Source organism: Rhincodon typus, chromosome 38 (assembly GCF_021869965.1).
Source record: "Rhincodon typus isolate 14 chromosome 38, sRhiTyp1.1, whole genome shotgun sequence".
Classification (NCBI taxonomy): Eukaryota; Metazoa; Chordata; class Chondrichthyes; order Orectolobiformes; family Rhincodontidae; genus Rhincodon; species Rhincodon typus.
Genome location: NC_063369.1, coordinates 7,896,249 through 7,913,360, shown reverse-complemented (window position 1 = coordinate 7,913,360; position 17,112 = coordinate 7,896,249). Strand labels below are relative to the sequence as shown.

Here is a 17,112-nt window from a genome sequence, read left to right as displayed (position 1 = left end):
GAACAGGACTAGTCATTGTAGGGCACTCTGGAACTTTGAGGAAAGCTGCTCAATAAATAGCTTGGTAAATAGCTTGTGTTTATCTTTCTCCTTGCCACTCACATCATAATTGGGCACTCAAATGAAATTTGTAGATGTTTCTGGAAGGTTCATAGATTCAAAGTGACACGTTGGATATATAAACAAAACTGTGAAGTCACTATAATCATTAGAGAGAGATAGAGAGACAGAGAGAGTTAGCTGGTGATGGTTTAACTTGAGGGTTACATGTCTCAGGTGAGGGGAGAGTCTTTCACAGTATTGTCAGCTGGTGCTGGAATTGAACCCATGCTGTCGGTGTCCCTCTGCATTGCAAACATCCATCCAGCCAACTGACCCCCTGCATAAACGGTGTTGAAGTAAACAGGGTTTTAAAAAAAAGGCCTCAAGATGAGATAGCAAGAACTGCCGATGCTGGAGTCTGAGATTACGGTGTGGAGCTGGATGAACACAGCAGGCCAGGCAGCATCAGAGGAGCAGGAAAGCCGACGTTCCGGGTCGGGACCCTTCTTCAGATAAACGTCAACTTTCCTGCTCCTCTGATGCTGCCTGACCTGCTGTGTTCCTCCAGCTCCATACTGTAGCACTCAAGATGATAGAGTTTAAACAGGATAGCCAACAGCAGGGATGGATGGTGGAGGCAGAGTTGGATCTTGCTGTTACTAGACATTTGCACTTTACACCGAGCGTTCAACTTCTCTTCTCACCCTTCCCTTAAAAGAGCAAACGCCTGCTATACATTCTTACACAGTCCAGCCTCTGTGGCCCCAATCCCAAAGCAAGGTGGTTGGTTTTTTGACTGCTCCCTGAGATGGCCCAGCAAGCCACCCAGTTGTACTTTACTGAAACATATCCTAGAAGCTAGAATCAGGGGTACAGTTCAGAACAAAGGATGTCCCATTTTAAAACAGAGACAAGATTGGGGGCTGTCTTCCAGGAACAGCGAACTAAAGGAGCAGGAGGTGGCCATTCAGCCCTCTCAAGCCTGCTACCCTGTCCTTTGATAGGATTGTGGTTATTTTTCCACCTGCCTGCCCCCATCCCCGTAATCCTTCCCTTCCTTGTTGACGAGAAAAGTCTGCTGAACACAGTCTGGAATAAAGTCGGTGTCCCAGCTCCCGTCTCACTACGCCAGAGAATTCCAAACATGAACAACCCTCCAAGGCCTATTCGAGACAGAGATGGGCAGGACTGAATTCTCCCAGAGAGTCGTTATCCTGTATAATTCCTTGCCCCACCCAAGACCAGTGGAAGCTGCACGCTGAACACATTCGAGCATGAGTTAGGATTTTGACACATTTGTTGTTGGTGGTGTTTGGAAGGGAGTTCCTGGGTTTTGACCTCAGCAACACTGAAGCATTTATGAATGTCCTCCTGCAATGTCACCCTATCGGTAAATTCTTCCTTTCTCCCTCGTGTTTATCCAGTTCCCCCCGCCAGACCCCTCTTTAAAATGTATCAGTCCAACTCACCCTTAACACTCCCTGTGATAGTAATGTCCACATTCTCACCACTGACTGTGGAAAAGGCATTTCCACTGAATTTCCAACATTAATTTTGGTGTTTTTTATTCATGAGGGCATCACTGGCTAGGCCAGCATTTATTGCCCATCCCTAATTGCCCAGAGGGCAGTTAAGAGTCAACCCCATTGCTGTGGGTCTGGAGTCACATGTAGGTCAGACCAGGTAAGGATGGCAGTTTCCTTCCCTAAAGGGCATTAGTGAACCAGACGGGTTTTTCCCTAACAGCCAACAATGGATAAATGGTCATCGTTAGGATTCTTCATTCCAGATTTTTAATGGATTCAAATACCACTATCTGCCATGGCAGGATTCAAACTCGCGTCCCCAGAACATTATCTCGGTTCTGGATTAATGGTCCAGCAATAATACCACTAGGCCATCGCCTCCCCATGTTTATGTAGCACCTTTAATGTAAGAAGTCATTCTGGGCACTATAAAAAAATGTATGACAGGGAAGGAGGGTCTTTCTGAAGAAAGGTCCTGACCCAGAACATCAACTTTCCTGCTCCTCTAATGCTGCCTGGCCTGCTGTGTTCCTCCAGCTCCACACTGTGTTATTTAGGGGCTCACATCTATTATCTTCCTCTCAGACAGTTCCTTAGGATTGAAGATGACTTACTTTCAACCTAGTTCTGTGGGTTCAGAGATGGTTGGTGTCTAACTTATTATGCTGGATTTACTCGTGACTCTCTGGGATTCACTGCCTCCACTTCTAGTCTTCCCCATAATAGAAACACCCTCACCACCCCTACACAATCAAATCCCCACTATAGTTTTAAAGGTGTCTAATAGGTCATATGCTCGTTAAAATCAGGACCTGACGAAGTGGGGAATTCCCCTTTCTGTCATTCTTATAGTGTTTTGTTCTCAAGGTCAGTCCCCCTTAAAACAGATAGACATGGTGGTTTCATGGTAATATCACTGTTATTGGAAACTGCTGGAAAAACTCAGCAGGTCTGGCAGCATCTGGAGAGGGAAAGCCAAGTTAACATTTCAAGTCTGATGTGACTCCCCTTAAGAAGTTCCATTAACTCTGTTCTCCTCTCTCCACAAATGCTGCCAGACCTGCTGAATTTTTCCAGCGCTTTCTCTTTTTATTTCAGATCGCCAGCATTTGCTTTTATTTTAATCATCCAGCTAAACCTCGAGGGACGGAGGTTCAAATCCCATCACGGCAGCTGATGGAATTTAAATTCACTTAATAAATCTGGAATTGAAAAGTGGTCTCAGTGGTGGCAGCCACTACAACTGTCATTGATTATTGTAAAAACCCATTTGGTTTGAAGGACACTAATGTCCTTTAGGAACATCTGCTGTCTTTATTGGTCTGGCCTACATGTGACTCCAGGCCCACAGTGATGTTGACTCTTAACTGCCCTTTGAAGTGACCAAGCAAAAACAGCATGGGCAACAAATGCCGCCTTTGCCAGTGACACTAATAACGCAGCAAAGAACTTAATAGAAAGTAATCTCCCCACCATTAATCACAGAGTCACTACAGAATACAATAAGGCCCTTCGGCCCATTGAGTCTGTGCCGGTTATCAAGCATCCATCTATCCTAATCCCATTTTCCAGAACATGGCCCATAGGCTTGTAGATACATTCTAATCAACCTGTTCAGAGATGTTATTACACACCTCTGGAGAGGTGGGACTTGAATTTGGGCCTCCTGGCTCAGAGGCAGGGACGCTACCGCTGCACCATGAAAGCCCTTAGTTCTTCAGTGTAGTTAGTTCCTTAATCAACATGTTCAACAGATTTTATGACACACCTCTGGAGCAGGTAAGACTCGAACAAAGGCCTCTTGGCTCAGTGGTAGGACACTACCACTGCGCCACAACAGCCCTTACCGTCATTTCGTATTGCATTGATGTTTCAAGTGCTCGTCTAAATACTTCTTAAATGTCCTGAGGGTTCCTGCGTATGCCAGCATTTTAGGCAGAGAGTTCCAGATACCCACCATGCTCTGAATCCTCTCTAAACCTCCTGCTTCTTACCTTAAAGTACGGCCCTCACCTTAGACCAGCGGTTCTCTTTGCTGAGGAGGTCAGCGTAGAAGTAAGCCACCTTCCACAGCTGCTTGTAGGTAAAGCACCACATCAGCTCCCAGTAGCACATGTGATGGAATTGCTTCCAGGCTTGCTGTGCAGCACAGCCTTCCTCGAACCTTCTGATTGCCTACATTCAACACACATTAGCAAGTTACTACACTGTACTGTCACCATGGACTCCAAATCCCACTTCATCATTTAATTGACAAACATCTCTGAAGACTAGATTTACCAGGATGTTGCTGGGACTGGAGGGTTTGAGCTATAGGGAGAGGCTGAATAGGCTGGGGCTATTTTCCCTGGAGCATCAGTGGCTGACAGGTGACCTTATAGAGGTTTATAAAATCATCAGGGTAATGGATAGGGTGAATAACCAAGGTCTTTTTCCTAGGATGAGGTACAGTCCAAAACTAGAGGACGTAGGTTTATGGTGAGAGGGGAAAGATTTAAAAGTGACCTGAGGGGCATCATTTTCACGCAGAGGGTGGTGTGTGTATGGAATGAGCTTCCAGAGGAAGTGATGGTGGCTGGTACAATTACAGCATTTAAAAGGCATCTGGATGGGTATTAGAACAGGAAAGGTTTTGAGGGATATGGGCCAAATGCTGGCAACAGGGACTAGGTCAGACTAGGGTATCTGGTCAGCACGGATGAGTTGGACTGAAGGGTCCATTTTCATGCTATAAAACACTATAACTAGACTTCCGAAATTGGTGGCTTCTCCTCCAAGGATATGCTGGACAGGTTAGGAATGTATGAACTGGATATCAGAAGAGGGTGACAATCGAATCACACTAGATCCTGAGAGGTCATGAGAGGGAAGAATGTGTCCTCTTGTGGGAGAATGTGGAACCAGGGGTCACTCCTTAAAAAGAAGGGGGTCACCCGTTTAAGGCAGAGGCAAAGAGACAGTTCTTCTCTCAGAGCATCATGAGTCTTTGGAACCCTCCTCCTGAAAAGATGATGAAAGCAAAGTCGTTGAATATTCTTAAGGCAGCAGTAGACAGATTCTCAGTAAGTGGTGAGGTGGGGGGGTGGTGTTGGTGAGAATTTATCTGCAGTACGTGGGAATGTGGAGCGATCAGATCAGCCATGATCTTATTGATTGACTAAGTAGGCTTAAAAGGGCTGAATGGCTGACTCCTAAATCGTAAATTTGTACGTACGTCCTCTGCTTTAATAAACTTCCTCATGCTTTTAACATAGGGTGTAGTTACTAGCTTTGTGGTGAGTGGGCTGGCATGGTGGCTCAGTGGTTAGCACTATTGCCTCATAGGGTTCGATTCCACCTTCAGGTGACTATCTGTGCGCAGTTTGCGGGTTTGCCCTGCGTCTGCGTGGGTTTCCTTCCACAGTGCAAAGATGTTCGGTTTAGACGGATTGGCCACGGGGATTGCAGGGTTACGGGGATTGGGTAGAGGCTGGGTTTGGGTTGGATGCTCTTCGGAGGGTCAGTCCAGACTTGATGGACTGAACAGCCTCTTTCCGCGCTGTAGGGATTCTTTGAGTCAGTGAAAACATTACAGTTTAGACACGGTTTTCTGCCTTCAATACTGAAGTCAAAATCATCCAGCCGTCTTTGTTCAAAGTCAGTTTTCTGCTTCAACTTGCATTTCCTAATATCTGACATTGCCATTTACAGCCACAAATGTTTATGAAGGGTTTGGTTGGTGCAGGCTGTTCATGCGCGTATGATGGAGACCAAGCGTTATGGGGAGGAGGCAGGAGAATGGGGTTGAGAAATGCATAGGCCATGATCGAACGCTGGAGCAGACTCGATGGGCCATTAGGCCTTATTCTGCTCCTATATCTCATGGTCTGATGGCTATCCCCTCAACCATCAGACATCCGTCCTCTATTTTTAGAGTTTCCTCCACACACACATTTTCATATAGAGCCAAGGACAAATCTACCCCATTGACACATACCAGAGACAGTCTGTGTTCAGTGCAAAATGGGCCTTTGGAGCTTTGTCAAGAGGATTTAAAAAAAAAGGTCAATTGTATTTGGGAGGATAATTGGATGTAACTTTTAAAAGACTTGAATCGGGGTGAGTGGGGGCAGCCGTGTTCCTATATGGTACGCTCTTACATTCCACTGTTCTGTGTCCTCCTGTCCCAGAAGCCACAGATCTGAGAGTCATCAGCAAGAGGAACAGGGCAGAGGGGCTGAACCTGAGCCAGATCCTGTGCAATTAGAAATCTCATCACCGCAACAAACCATTGACCCAGAACCAGGGGGTCACAGTCTAACGATACAAGGTAGGCCATTAAGGACTGAGATCAGGAGAAATTTATTCACCCAGAGAGTGGGGAGTCTGTGGAGTTCTCGGCCACAGAAAACAGTTGAGGCCAAAACATTGAATGTTTTCAAATAGGAGTTAGATATAGTTCTTAGGGCTAAAGGCATCAAAACATATGGAGAGAGAGAGGGGGAGTAGGGGACTGAGTTAGATGATCAGCCATGATCCTATTGAATGACAGAGCATGCTCAATGGGCTGAATGGCCTCATGCTCCTATTTTCTATATCAACCCCAAATCACAATCTCTCCTTCCCCGAGTCCTCCCAGCAAAGGTTCCTACTCTCAGGCATGATCCCTCTGGGATGCTGTTTGTGGCCCAGACTGCAGCCAGCTATTAATGTTCTGCAACGTAATGGATATGAAAGAGTTAATCTGAGTAAAGTGAAGCTCCGCCCGCTCTGTTATATAACACAGTCACTGAGTGTGGGACAGTTGGGTTGCACATTTAGTTGGTGCTTAGTACAGAGACAGACAGAGAATGGAGAGAGTTACTCGTAGAAACAGATTGGCCTTAACTACCTCTTGTTAGTAATAGTTAATAGAGCTAAGGGTTAAAGTAACGTGTACTTAGTTACTGAGAGGGAGCAAGCTACATCCTGTTAACCCTGGGAGAAGCATCTTCTGCAGAAACACTTTTGAGGTTTAACCTTCACCATGGACTGCATGAGAAATGGAGATTGGTAGCAGACCCCCTTGGGAGAAGGGGTTGTACCCAGACCCCCTCAGTCCCTGTGACAACAGTCTCTCCTACAGGGTTCACAACAGCCTCCCCTGTGGTTTTTAAACCAGGATCTGACCAGCCCCGATCCGGACCAATGGCCGTCCTGTTGGCTTGTTTTGGGGGAAACCCAGGATACGCCGTTTTAGGGAAGGACGATTGTAAACAACAACAACTTGCATTTAAACAGCATCCTTATTGTCGAATCGCATCTCAAAGTACTTCGTCGGGCTGTTATTGAACGGAAACCAACACCGCATTAGGCCATAGTTAGGGCAGGGAATCTGTTCACTGCAAACCTCCCACAAACAATGTGTCAACAATCCTCAAAAGTTATTTTTTGTGATGTCTATTGAAGATTAAATAACAGCCGGGGCACTAGGGAGATCTCTCCCAGTTCTTCTTCAAAATAGTGCTTTGCGAATCCATTGTGGACAGTAGGCAGTTGGCTGGTTTAACATCTAAAAGGTGTGTTTTAGAGAGCAGTGCAGCATTCCCTCAGAGTTGCACTGGATCACTGGCCTGGACTGTGGAGCTTATGTAGTTGGAGTTGGACTTGGGCTTGAACACGCGATCTCTGAACTTGGGCAGGAATACTAACCACGTCTGACACCGGCACCAACCAAGACAGCTAAACTCATAAGGTCTTCTTACCTCATCAAGGTTCCCCTTAATTTCTTCAATTCTTCCTGAAAAGAATAAGAATATTGCTCCCTGCAGGAAAATAAGCAACAGGATGATCTCATTAGCAAATAATAGACTTTTCCAGGTTTCTGTTTCTATGTTTACATCATTAAGAGCCAGATGGAAAGAGAGAGAGTTGAGAGGAGAAGTTTTTCAAAGGATTAGGCCCACAGCTAGAAACATAACTGCAATTAACCTCCCTGCAAGTCACTTCATAAATTTAACAAAGAACCCCCAGAGTAGGGGAGTCCAAAACCAGAAGGTATACGTTTAAGGTGAGAAGGGAAAAGGGGCAACTTTTTCACACAGAGGGTGGTGCATGTATGGAATGAACTGCCAGAGGAAGTGGTGGAGGCTGGTGCAATTACAACATTAAAAGGCATCTGGATGGGTACATGAATAGGAAGGGTTTAGAGGGATAGGGGCCATATGCTGGCAAATGGGACTAGGTTAATTTAGGATATCTGGTCAGCATGGACGAGTTGGACTGAAGGGTCGGTTTCTGTGCTATAACAGCTCTATGACTCCATAACTGTAATGGCATGATAGTGACACAAAAAATTAGTCATCTTCCCAGGGAATTTTTCTTCCAGTTGTCTGTAGGAATTGTCCAACCACAAATTAGGCTTGCTTTTAAATCCCAGATTTTTGTGGGATTCAAATTTCACTAACAGCAATGGTGGGATTTGAAACCATGTCCCCAGAAAATTAACCTGGAGCTCTGAATCGTGAGGCCACCAGCTCACCAGTCAAATCCAAACACAAGCTCCTGCCCTTAGGCTTTCATAAGGAATAGCGTATGACCTTAAAGGGGCAGGCCAGACCTTGAACTACATCAAAAGAGAGCTATTGATTAAACATTACAAGGAAAAGCAAAATGAAGGCCTATCCTACCTTGGGATAGCGAGTGAGGTAGGGCTGAAGGAGAACCACTGCGTCTGTGACCTCCTCCTCTCCTGTACCTAAAGCCAAAAGGAAACAAAGCATCATGAAAACAGCATTTCAGAGTCAAGCTAGAAGTGGCACACGAGATTAACTCTCCAGCTTGTTCTCCCTCAGAACAAATGTAGGCCACTCAGCCCTTCATACCTGCTCTTCCATTCAATGAGATCACAGCTGATTTGATCACTCCACATTCCTGCTTACCCCCGCCTCCCGATAACCTTTCACCCCCCCCTGGCTCGTTAGGAATCTACCTCCCTCCACCCACAATCTAGTGAAGGGCTCCGCATCCACAACCTCTTCAGGAAGGGAGGCTAAAAGATAAACCGCTGTATATGAGAACATTTTTGTTTTTCTCCCATCCCCGTTTTCAACAAGGGTGACCCCTGATGTTTTAGCAGTGCTGGCGGCTGAGTGCATTCTCTACACTTTCTCCATCCCTACACTGTAACACAGCGCTGAAGACCCCTGGTGTCGCTGGACCCCTCGCTCATACTGCCCATAGGTCTGTGTGAGGACTGTAAGAGAAAGGAAAGGTCCTTACTGTCGTGGGTAGCCAGCATTCACATCACTCAGAAAGAATCGGTCAGTACAGTGGGACCTGCAGGACTCCCACAAGGAGGGCCACAGGATGTCTCTCTGTGAAACTTTAACACAGAGAGGCACTACCTTCCCCTCTCCACATCACCCAAGAAAGGCAACATGGCACACAGGAGCATGTTCGCAAATACTTATAACTGAAGGTGAAAGGAAATCAGTTCCATGCTCTCGTGCAGCCTACAAGGTCACGGCATTGTGGCCTGGGCTTAAGCATTGGCTGGAGATCAAGTACCAATCTTCCCAGGAAAAGTACAACTCCCCATGGGATTGCAAATTACTGGTAACCTCTCAACATGTTTCTGCAGTGGCAGGGAATTGAAGAACAGGGAGAGAATAAAACAGGACAGGCTGGTTGCCTTTCATGGTCAATTATCCTCTTAATGTGTCTTTCATCTATATCTGGAGCATCAGACCATAGTCGCCAATTCTAGGGAATTGTGCTGAATATCTAGTTTCTATAATGAACCTCCTACTTTGGAATGTTTCAAGAGACATCTCCCAAAAAGAGCTGGTCTCCACTCTACTTACTTTCCCAGGTGCTTCGCAGAACACACAAACCCAGCCGTTTTTAGCAGAGGTCACGCTACTGCCCTTGACCTTTCGTCTCTGACATTTGACCTCTAACCCGTTATCTGTTTCAGTGCAGCTTCCCTATTGGATTGTGGAATTAACCCTCCAGTTGACTCTTGCACCATTCCCACTGCAGTGTGCAGGCCCCTCTTGCTCATGTCTTAACAATCCGAGTGTTATTCCCAAGGAAAGGACCATCTGAGGGCCTTCGTTTCTCCTCAGTTCCTACAGTGGTTTCTCTTCTGACCTCTGGTGTCCAAACCTTTTGGCGCACTTAGCCTGCATCATTGCAGAGAAGTTTAGCATCTGGACCATTGCCCCAAAAGATCTCAGACAAAGGCTAGAATCAAACTGGGTCCATCCTAGTCTGTAGCAGGACAGAAGACAATTTTCTGGTCCATTCCGTACATGCTTTCCAACTGCTACATCACAATATAGACCTCCTCCCCCACCCGGTACCACACATCCAAAGTCACATGATCTCCTCATGCTCCTGCACTATCAGTTGTTAAGTTTAAATCTAAAATAGATCCATTTTTGTTCAAAGGTATCAAGGTATATGGGCCAAAGGCATGTATAGGGAGCTGGGACAAGATCAGTCATGATCTCATTGAATAGCAGAACAGGCTGAAGGGACTGAATGGCCCACTTCTGTTCCTATACTCCTGTAATGGGGACATAAACCAGTAATTCTTGGAGGGCATGGATTCAAATCCATCAAGTGGCTATTAGAACTTAAATTCAATTTATAAATCTGGAATCAAAAGCTGGTCTCAATTTTCGTAAAAACCCACCTGGTTCACTAACACCTTTTAGGGAAAGAAATCTGCCATCCTCACCCGGTCTGGCCTACATGTGGCTCCAGATCCTCAGCAAAATGGCTGACACCCTAACTGCCCTCTGGAATGGCCTCATGCGCCGCTCAGCTCAAGGGCAATTAGGGACGGTCTTGCCAGTGAAACCTGCATCCCATGACAGAATGAAAGGGGCAAGAAAGTTACAAGAATCCTGATAGATTTGAGGAAACAAAAGAGGGGCACAGTTCCTCCGCCAGCCACCGCTGCCCATGGCAACAAACCCAGGAGGTTCTGATTTCCTGGAACAACTTGGAGATGTCGGCTTTGGGAAGAGTGTTGGAGGAGGGGTTGGGTGGGCCCAGTTTCATGGAGGAAGGTGTTTCGTGCCCAGGGTTGATTTTCTCCGGGGGCGGGGTGGTGGGAGGGGAATAAGGGATGAAGTGATTATGGACTTTAGTTCTTTGGAAGCAATGAGAGTGGCGGGGAACAGAATGGAAAGAAACTTTGTCCATTGCGACAGGAGGAGATGTGGACTGTGGCGACATGAGATTAAAAATCAGAGCCAGCCAGAGATATTAGCAAATACTTGCAAAAAGGTGGATAAAAATACTAAAGTTACTGAAGCAGTTAATAATTGTAAAGTTGATGAGATTATTGCTAAAAGGATACAGACCCGAGGCAAGCGGATAAAGTTAGCGTACAGATCAGCCATGATCTTCTTGAGAAGCAGAACAGGTTTGAGGGGTTGAATGGCCTGCAGTTAAATTCTCAGCTGGCAGGATGGCCAAGGAACAAGGTACTGGAGGGAGGGTGGGAGACTATCCCTGAAGACATGTCTCCCTTTTCACTGTTACACGCTGATGGGAGCTTGGACTTGAACAAATTTTAAGGCCATCATTTTCTCTTACCAAGTATGAAAGTGAGGAAGGTATAGTAACACAGCAGCAGCATGACACAGAGAATCGCTCGAAGGTTGGGCACCAGCACTCCATCGTGTAACTGGGACAGACCATACTCCTGTTAGAAAATACATCAACAACATCAGAGAGAGCTCAACAGCTTTGAGTCACTAGTCTTGATCCATGACAGTACCGCAACTACAACTGCAACTTGCATTTATACAACACCATCCACACTGTAAGGCGCAAGATGTTCCATCAAGTTCACAAGTAAAAAACTATCACCAAGCCACCTTAGGAGATGACCAAAGGTTTGGTCAAAGCGATACAGGTTTGGAGAAAGGGTGAGGAAGAGGGTTGGAAAGGTTTAAAGAAGGGAATTCCAGAGTTTAGGACCTGAGAAGCTGAAGGTAACACTGCCAATAGTGGGGCGATGAACACTGAGAAGGCACAAGACGCCAGAAATGGAGCAGAGTGCAGATCACTGAGTTTTTTCCCTTCCCAAGTATGAAAGTGAGGAAGTGTATCACACACAGCAGGAGCTGATACAAACTGAATTATATCTTGTAGTAAAGCATTTAATCTCCTTAACAATCCATCACCTGAAATAAATACACTTGAACCTTCCACTTCTGATAGCAGTAATACTCTACCAAATCTGGAATTTAAATTCAAACAATGATCTCTGGGATTGAACAGCTAGTGATGGTGGCCATGAGTCTATGATTGACTGTTGTAAAACCCATGTGGTCCACTAATGTCTGCCATCCCTCCCTGGTCAGGCTTACATGTGACTCCAAACCCATAGCATTGGGGTGGAGTTTTAACCACTCTCTGAAATGGCCAAGAAATCCACTCAGCTTTCATCCAAAGGGCAGCAAATGCTGGCCTTGCGAGTGACACCCACATCCCAGCGAAAAATAAAGAGGAAGATTGAAATCCTGCCTACCTTCCCTTGTTACTGTTTTACTGGCCAATGAATACAGGTCTTAACTTCTTAAACCTTTTCATAATAATCACAAACGTGTGTTCATTTGTGTTCATTTTATATCTTCTCAGAATAAGATACGTTAGGCAAAATCGAGATGCATTCATTACTGTAATATTTATTAAGGTAAAGGTAAAGTCACCCTCGTCCTATTGATCCATATGGTTGCTGGTTCAGATTCATAGCGTCATGCAGCACAGAAACAGACCCTTTGGTTTAACTAGTCCATGCCAACCATGTTCCTGAATCAAACTGGTGCCACCTGCCTTAATTTAGCCAATATACCTCCAAAGCTTTCCTATTCATTTACTTATCCAAATGTCTTTTAAACATTGTAACTGTACCCCCATCCACCACTTCCTCTGGCAGTTCATTCCACACACGAACCACACTTTATAAAAAAGTTGCCCCTCATGTCCTTTTTAAATCTTTCTCCTCTCACCTTGGAAATATCCCCCCTAGTTTTTAACTCACCTACCTTAGGGAAAAGATCCTTGGCTATTCACCTTATCTATGCCCCTCATGATTTTATAAACCTCTATAAGGTGCAACCTCAACCTCCTATGCTCCAATGAAAAAAGGTCCCAGCCTATTCAGCCTCTCCTTATGACTAAAGCCTTCCATTCCCAGCAACATCCTGGTAAATCTTTTCTGAACCTTCTCCAACTTAATAATATCCTTCCTATAGCACAGTGACCAGACCTGCACACAGTACTCCAGAAGAGGTCTCGCTAACATCTTGTACAAGCTCAACATGACATCCCAACTCCTACACTCATGGGTCTGAGCAATGAAGGCAAGGTCCCATAATTCAGACTCATGGACAAAGAAAGGAATGTGATCATACTGAATAGGGCCCATTCATCCCACCACGCCTGTACAGCCTCTTTAAAATAAACTACTCCATTAGTTCCAACCCCCTCCTCTCTTCCTGTGAATGTTCCCATCCCACGTGTTTATGCAATTCATGTTTAAAAGTTCTGGTTTTATTTTCACCATCCTTGCGGACACTGCAATCTCACCGCATAAAAGTGTTCCTCTTCATTTCCCTCCCCATTTCTGAAGAAGGGTCCTGACCCGAAACGTCAGCTTTCCTGCTCCTCTGATGCTGCCTGGCCTGCTGTGTTCCTCCAGCTCCATACTGTGTTATCTCTGACTCCAGCATCGGCAGTTCTTACCACCTCCTCAACTCATGCCCGGCTCTTTGGTCAATTACTTTAAAGAAGATTTACTCATCCATCAAAGATGAGAACTTGCATTTGCTTGGGCACCTCAAATGCTGCTTGAATAGGTGAAAGATTTTTGCTTCCTCGAATTACGCACAATTACTCTTCAGAGCCCATCGGAAACTGGTTTGGAGGCTTTTTACCTTCCCCTACAGCAACAACTCTGAATCCACCACTTACTCCAGTTTCCAATTCTACAAATTAAAAGGGATCTGTGTCACCTCTTTCAAGAGTGAATGTTGCAGAAGGTTTTCTTGTCCCTACCTTGTCACCAGAGAAGCCAGCAAATTCCAACAATTTCAGGATCCGTGTGGGGAACAGTGACAGCGTCTAAGGACGTAACAAAGGTCAAGTCAAGAAACAAAGCTGCTTTCCAGAGACAATCCAGGTGACCACTAGTGACCCTTTCACACATTCTAAGTTATGTGCTAAATTAGAACAAAGAACCTGCAGGTGCTGGAGGTCTGAAATAAAAACAGAAATTGCTGGACAAACTCAACAAGGCACATCTGTTGGAAGAAAGCAAAGTTAACGTTTTGCGTCCCGTGGCTCCAAGAGTTCTGATGAAGAGTCACGGGACTGGAAACATTAACTCTACTTTCTCCCTCTGCGGACGCTGCCAGACCTGCCGAGTTTCTCCAGCAATTTCTGTTTTTGTTCCCAGACATTTGGCTTGATCCATCGGGGAATCTGGGATTAGGGTGGGAAAATGCAGGAAAGTGGACGTGAGGAATTTTGGATCAGCCACGGTCCCATTGAATGACGGAGCAGCTTCCAGGGGCTGAATAACCTACTCCTTCTCCTATTACTTACAGTGCAATCGTCTTAATATTTGCAGTGCTTTTCCAAGTGAGGGACGGCTTGTCTGGGAAATTGAAAGTCACCCATCTGCAAGTGACAGCTCCAAAGGTTTCCTGGTTGGGAACAGCACAGCTTAGATAGTTTACTGTGGCACACTGGGTAGCATCCCTGCCAGAAACTCTGGGTTCGATTTCCGCTCCAGGACTTGATGACCAAGCAAGCCGCATTTGTAACTCAGGGTGAGCATCAACTTGCGACTCCTTCCAACACTCACCAATAGGAGGTGGTAAGAGAACTTGAGTATCCAGCTGGGAGGGTAGATTCACTCTCACCCCAATGGTTGGCACTTCAGACAGTGTAGCACTCCCCCAGTACTACACTGACTGAGACACGAGAATGCCACCCACTGGACCACAGCCGAGAACTCACTTATAGCAGCTGAGGGGTGACCTGATAGAGGTTTATACAATCATGAGGGGCATGGAGAGGGTGAATAGCCAAGGTCTTTTTCCCAGGGTGGGGGAGTTCCAAAACTAGAGGGGCATAGGTTTAAGGTGAGAGGGGAAAGATTTTAAAAGGACCTGAGGGGTAACTTTTTCCATGCAGAGGGTGGTGTATGTATGGAACGAGCTGCCAGAGGACGCGGCGGAGGTAGGTACAGTTGCAACATTTAGAAGGGATTTGGATGGGTATATGAATAGGAAGGGGTTACAAAGAAATGAGCCAAATGCTGGGAAATGGGACTGGATAAGATTGGGATGTTTGGCCGAGTTGGACTGAAGGATTTGTTTCTGTGTTGTATGACTCTATGGATGAATCCTTCTTCAGGGAAGCTCAGCCTTTTTCCTCTGACCAGTAGCACCTACTCTAGGCGGACTGGCCGTGCTAAAGTGCCCACAGTGTCCAGGGGTGTGCAGGCTAGGTGGGGTAGCCATGGGAAATATGGGGTTACAGGAATAGGGTAGGGGGGTGAGTCTGGACAGGATGCTATTCAGAGGGTCAGTGTGGACTTGATGACCCAAATGGCCTGCTTCCACACTGTAGGATTCTATGATTCTACTCTGTAGCTCAGCCCCACCTGTACCCTGAGGAGAACCAACATCTGTACTTTGTCTTCAGCCTCCCATTTTTTTTGAATGAGTCATTTCGAGCGTTGATCTTACCAGGTTGAATGCTCCAATTCCCAAGGAAATGCCTCCTTCTAAATGCGAGTGGTTCGGTCCTTTATTGAAGAGGTCCGACTGCAGAAAATTGTGGAGGTCCCTGTCAACGACAAACAGAAACCAAGCTTTTCATGTTCACCTCGAGCAGGACAGGAGTTCAACAGATAATTTAATCCCCACAAAACTGAGAGGGGGAGGCTCGAACACAAAACACAGAGGTGACCCACTCCCTGAGCAAGCAGAGGGAATGGCATCTGGCTGGAAACGAAGTATGAGTTTTTGACAGAACTGACTGCAAACAGTTTTTTTTCCACTGAGGCTGGAAGGTGCAAGGCTGTGTGCTCGGAAAGAAATAACTCGTATTTATGTGAGAATAAAATAGTTAGGTGGTTGTTTTTGACTAGCCCAACTTCGATGGGCCTTGAAAGGCCTTCTTCTGTGCTGTAGACCTCTATGATTCTATATTTGTCTTTCACAGTCTCACGATGCCCTGTCCCTCCAAACAGTGCCCAGCCATTCACGGGAGTGACTCATCACAACATTCAGAGAATATTTTTTAAAATTCCTTCGATGGGATGTGGATACCACAGGCATCTGACCATCCCTAACTTCCCTTTGAACTGAGCAATTTGCTAGGGCCACTGCAGAGGGCAGTTAAAAGTCAACCACATTACAGTCATTGAGGTCTACGCCATAGAAAAAGGCCCTGCAGCCCAACACATCCACACCAGTCAGAAACAACCACCTAACTATGTTAATCCCCTTTCCCAGCACTTGGCCCACAGCCTTGTATGCCTTGGCATTGCAAATACACATCTAAATACTTCTTCAATGTTTTGAGGGTTTCTGCCTCTACCCCCTTGACAGGCGGGGAGTTCCAGAATCCCACCATCCTCTGGTGAAAAAATATTTCTTCACATCTCCTCTAAACCTCCTGCCCCTTATCTTAAATCTACATCCCATGGTCATTGATCCCTCCATTACGGTGAAGCTTTTCTTCCTGTCTACCGTATCTACGCCCCTCATAATTTTATACATTTCAGTCTTATCTCTGCTCAATCTCCTCTGCTCCAAGGAAAACAACCTCAGTCTGTCCAATCTGTCTTCATGACTGAAACTCTCCAGGCCAGGCAACATCCTGGTAAATGTCCCTCTGCACCCTCTCCAGTGCAATCGCATCCCTCCTATAAAGGAGGATTACAAAACTGCACACAATACTGTAGCTGTGGCCTAACCAATGTTTCATACAGTTCAGCATCATCTCCCTGCTCTTAAACTCTATGTCGCGGCTGATAAAGGCAAGTATCTCATATGCCTTCTTAACCGCTTTATCTACTACCTTAAAAGGACTGGTGGACCTGCACACTGAGGTCCCTCTGATCCATTGTGCTTCCCAGGGTCCTACCATCCACCATGTATTCCCCAGCATTGCTTGTCTTGCCCAACTGCATTACATTGCTGTGGGTGTGCAGTCACATGTCGGCCAGACTGGGCAAGGATAGGAGACTTCCTTTCCTAAAGGATTTTATTTTCAAGTGAAAGTCAATGACAGCTTTATAGTCACCATGAACTGCAACTAGCTTTCAATTCCAGAGGGACAATAAATGCCAACCTCAGCCACCACCCATTAATGAATTCAAAGGCTCTGCCAAGGTCCAGAGAGTTGATTGAGTCACAGGGTGTTAGAGAGACTAATGTCTGGATTATAGTGAGCTAATTGATCTGATCAAAGCTAACAGTCTAGATACTACGAGATAGTAGGAACTGCCGATGCTAGAGTCTGATATAACAAGGTGTAGAGCTGG

The 17,112-nt window shown here is 45.8% G+C and overlaps 1 protein-coding gene across 2 annotated transcripts in view; it reads right to left on the bottom strand.

The window, feature by feature from the left end:
* Nucleotides 1–17,112, bottom strand: part of zgc:158403 (tetratricopeptide repeat protein 39A) — an 85,846-nt gene that overhangs the window by 16,383 nt on the left and 52,351 nt on the right. The window contains exons 7-12 of one of the 2 annotated variants that reach the window (XM_048618106.1): nucleotides 15,308–15,407; nucleotides 13,608–13,673; nucleotides 11,139–11,247; nucleotides 8,216–8,283; nucleotides 7,292–7,351; nucleotides 3,582–3,743 (exon numbers count right to left, since the gene is read on the bottom strand). In XM_048618106.1, the coding sequence (XP_048474063.1) occupies nucleotides 3,582–3,743; nucleotides 7,292–7,351; nucleotides 8,216–8,283; nucleotides 11,139–11,247; nucleotides 13,608–13,673; nucleotides 15,308–15,407 (565 nt within the window). The remainder of the gene's footprint in view (nucleotides 1–3,581; nucleotides 3,744–7,291; nucleotides 7,352–8,215; nucleotides 8,284–11,138; nucleotides 11,248–13,607; nucleotides 13,674–15,307; nucleotides 15,408–17,112) is intronic. The other variant, XM_048618107.1, reaches the window with a different exon arrangement.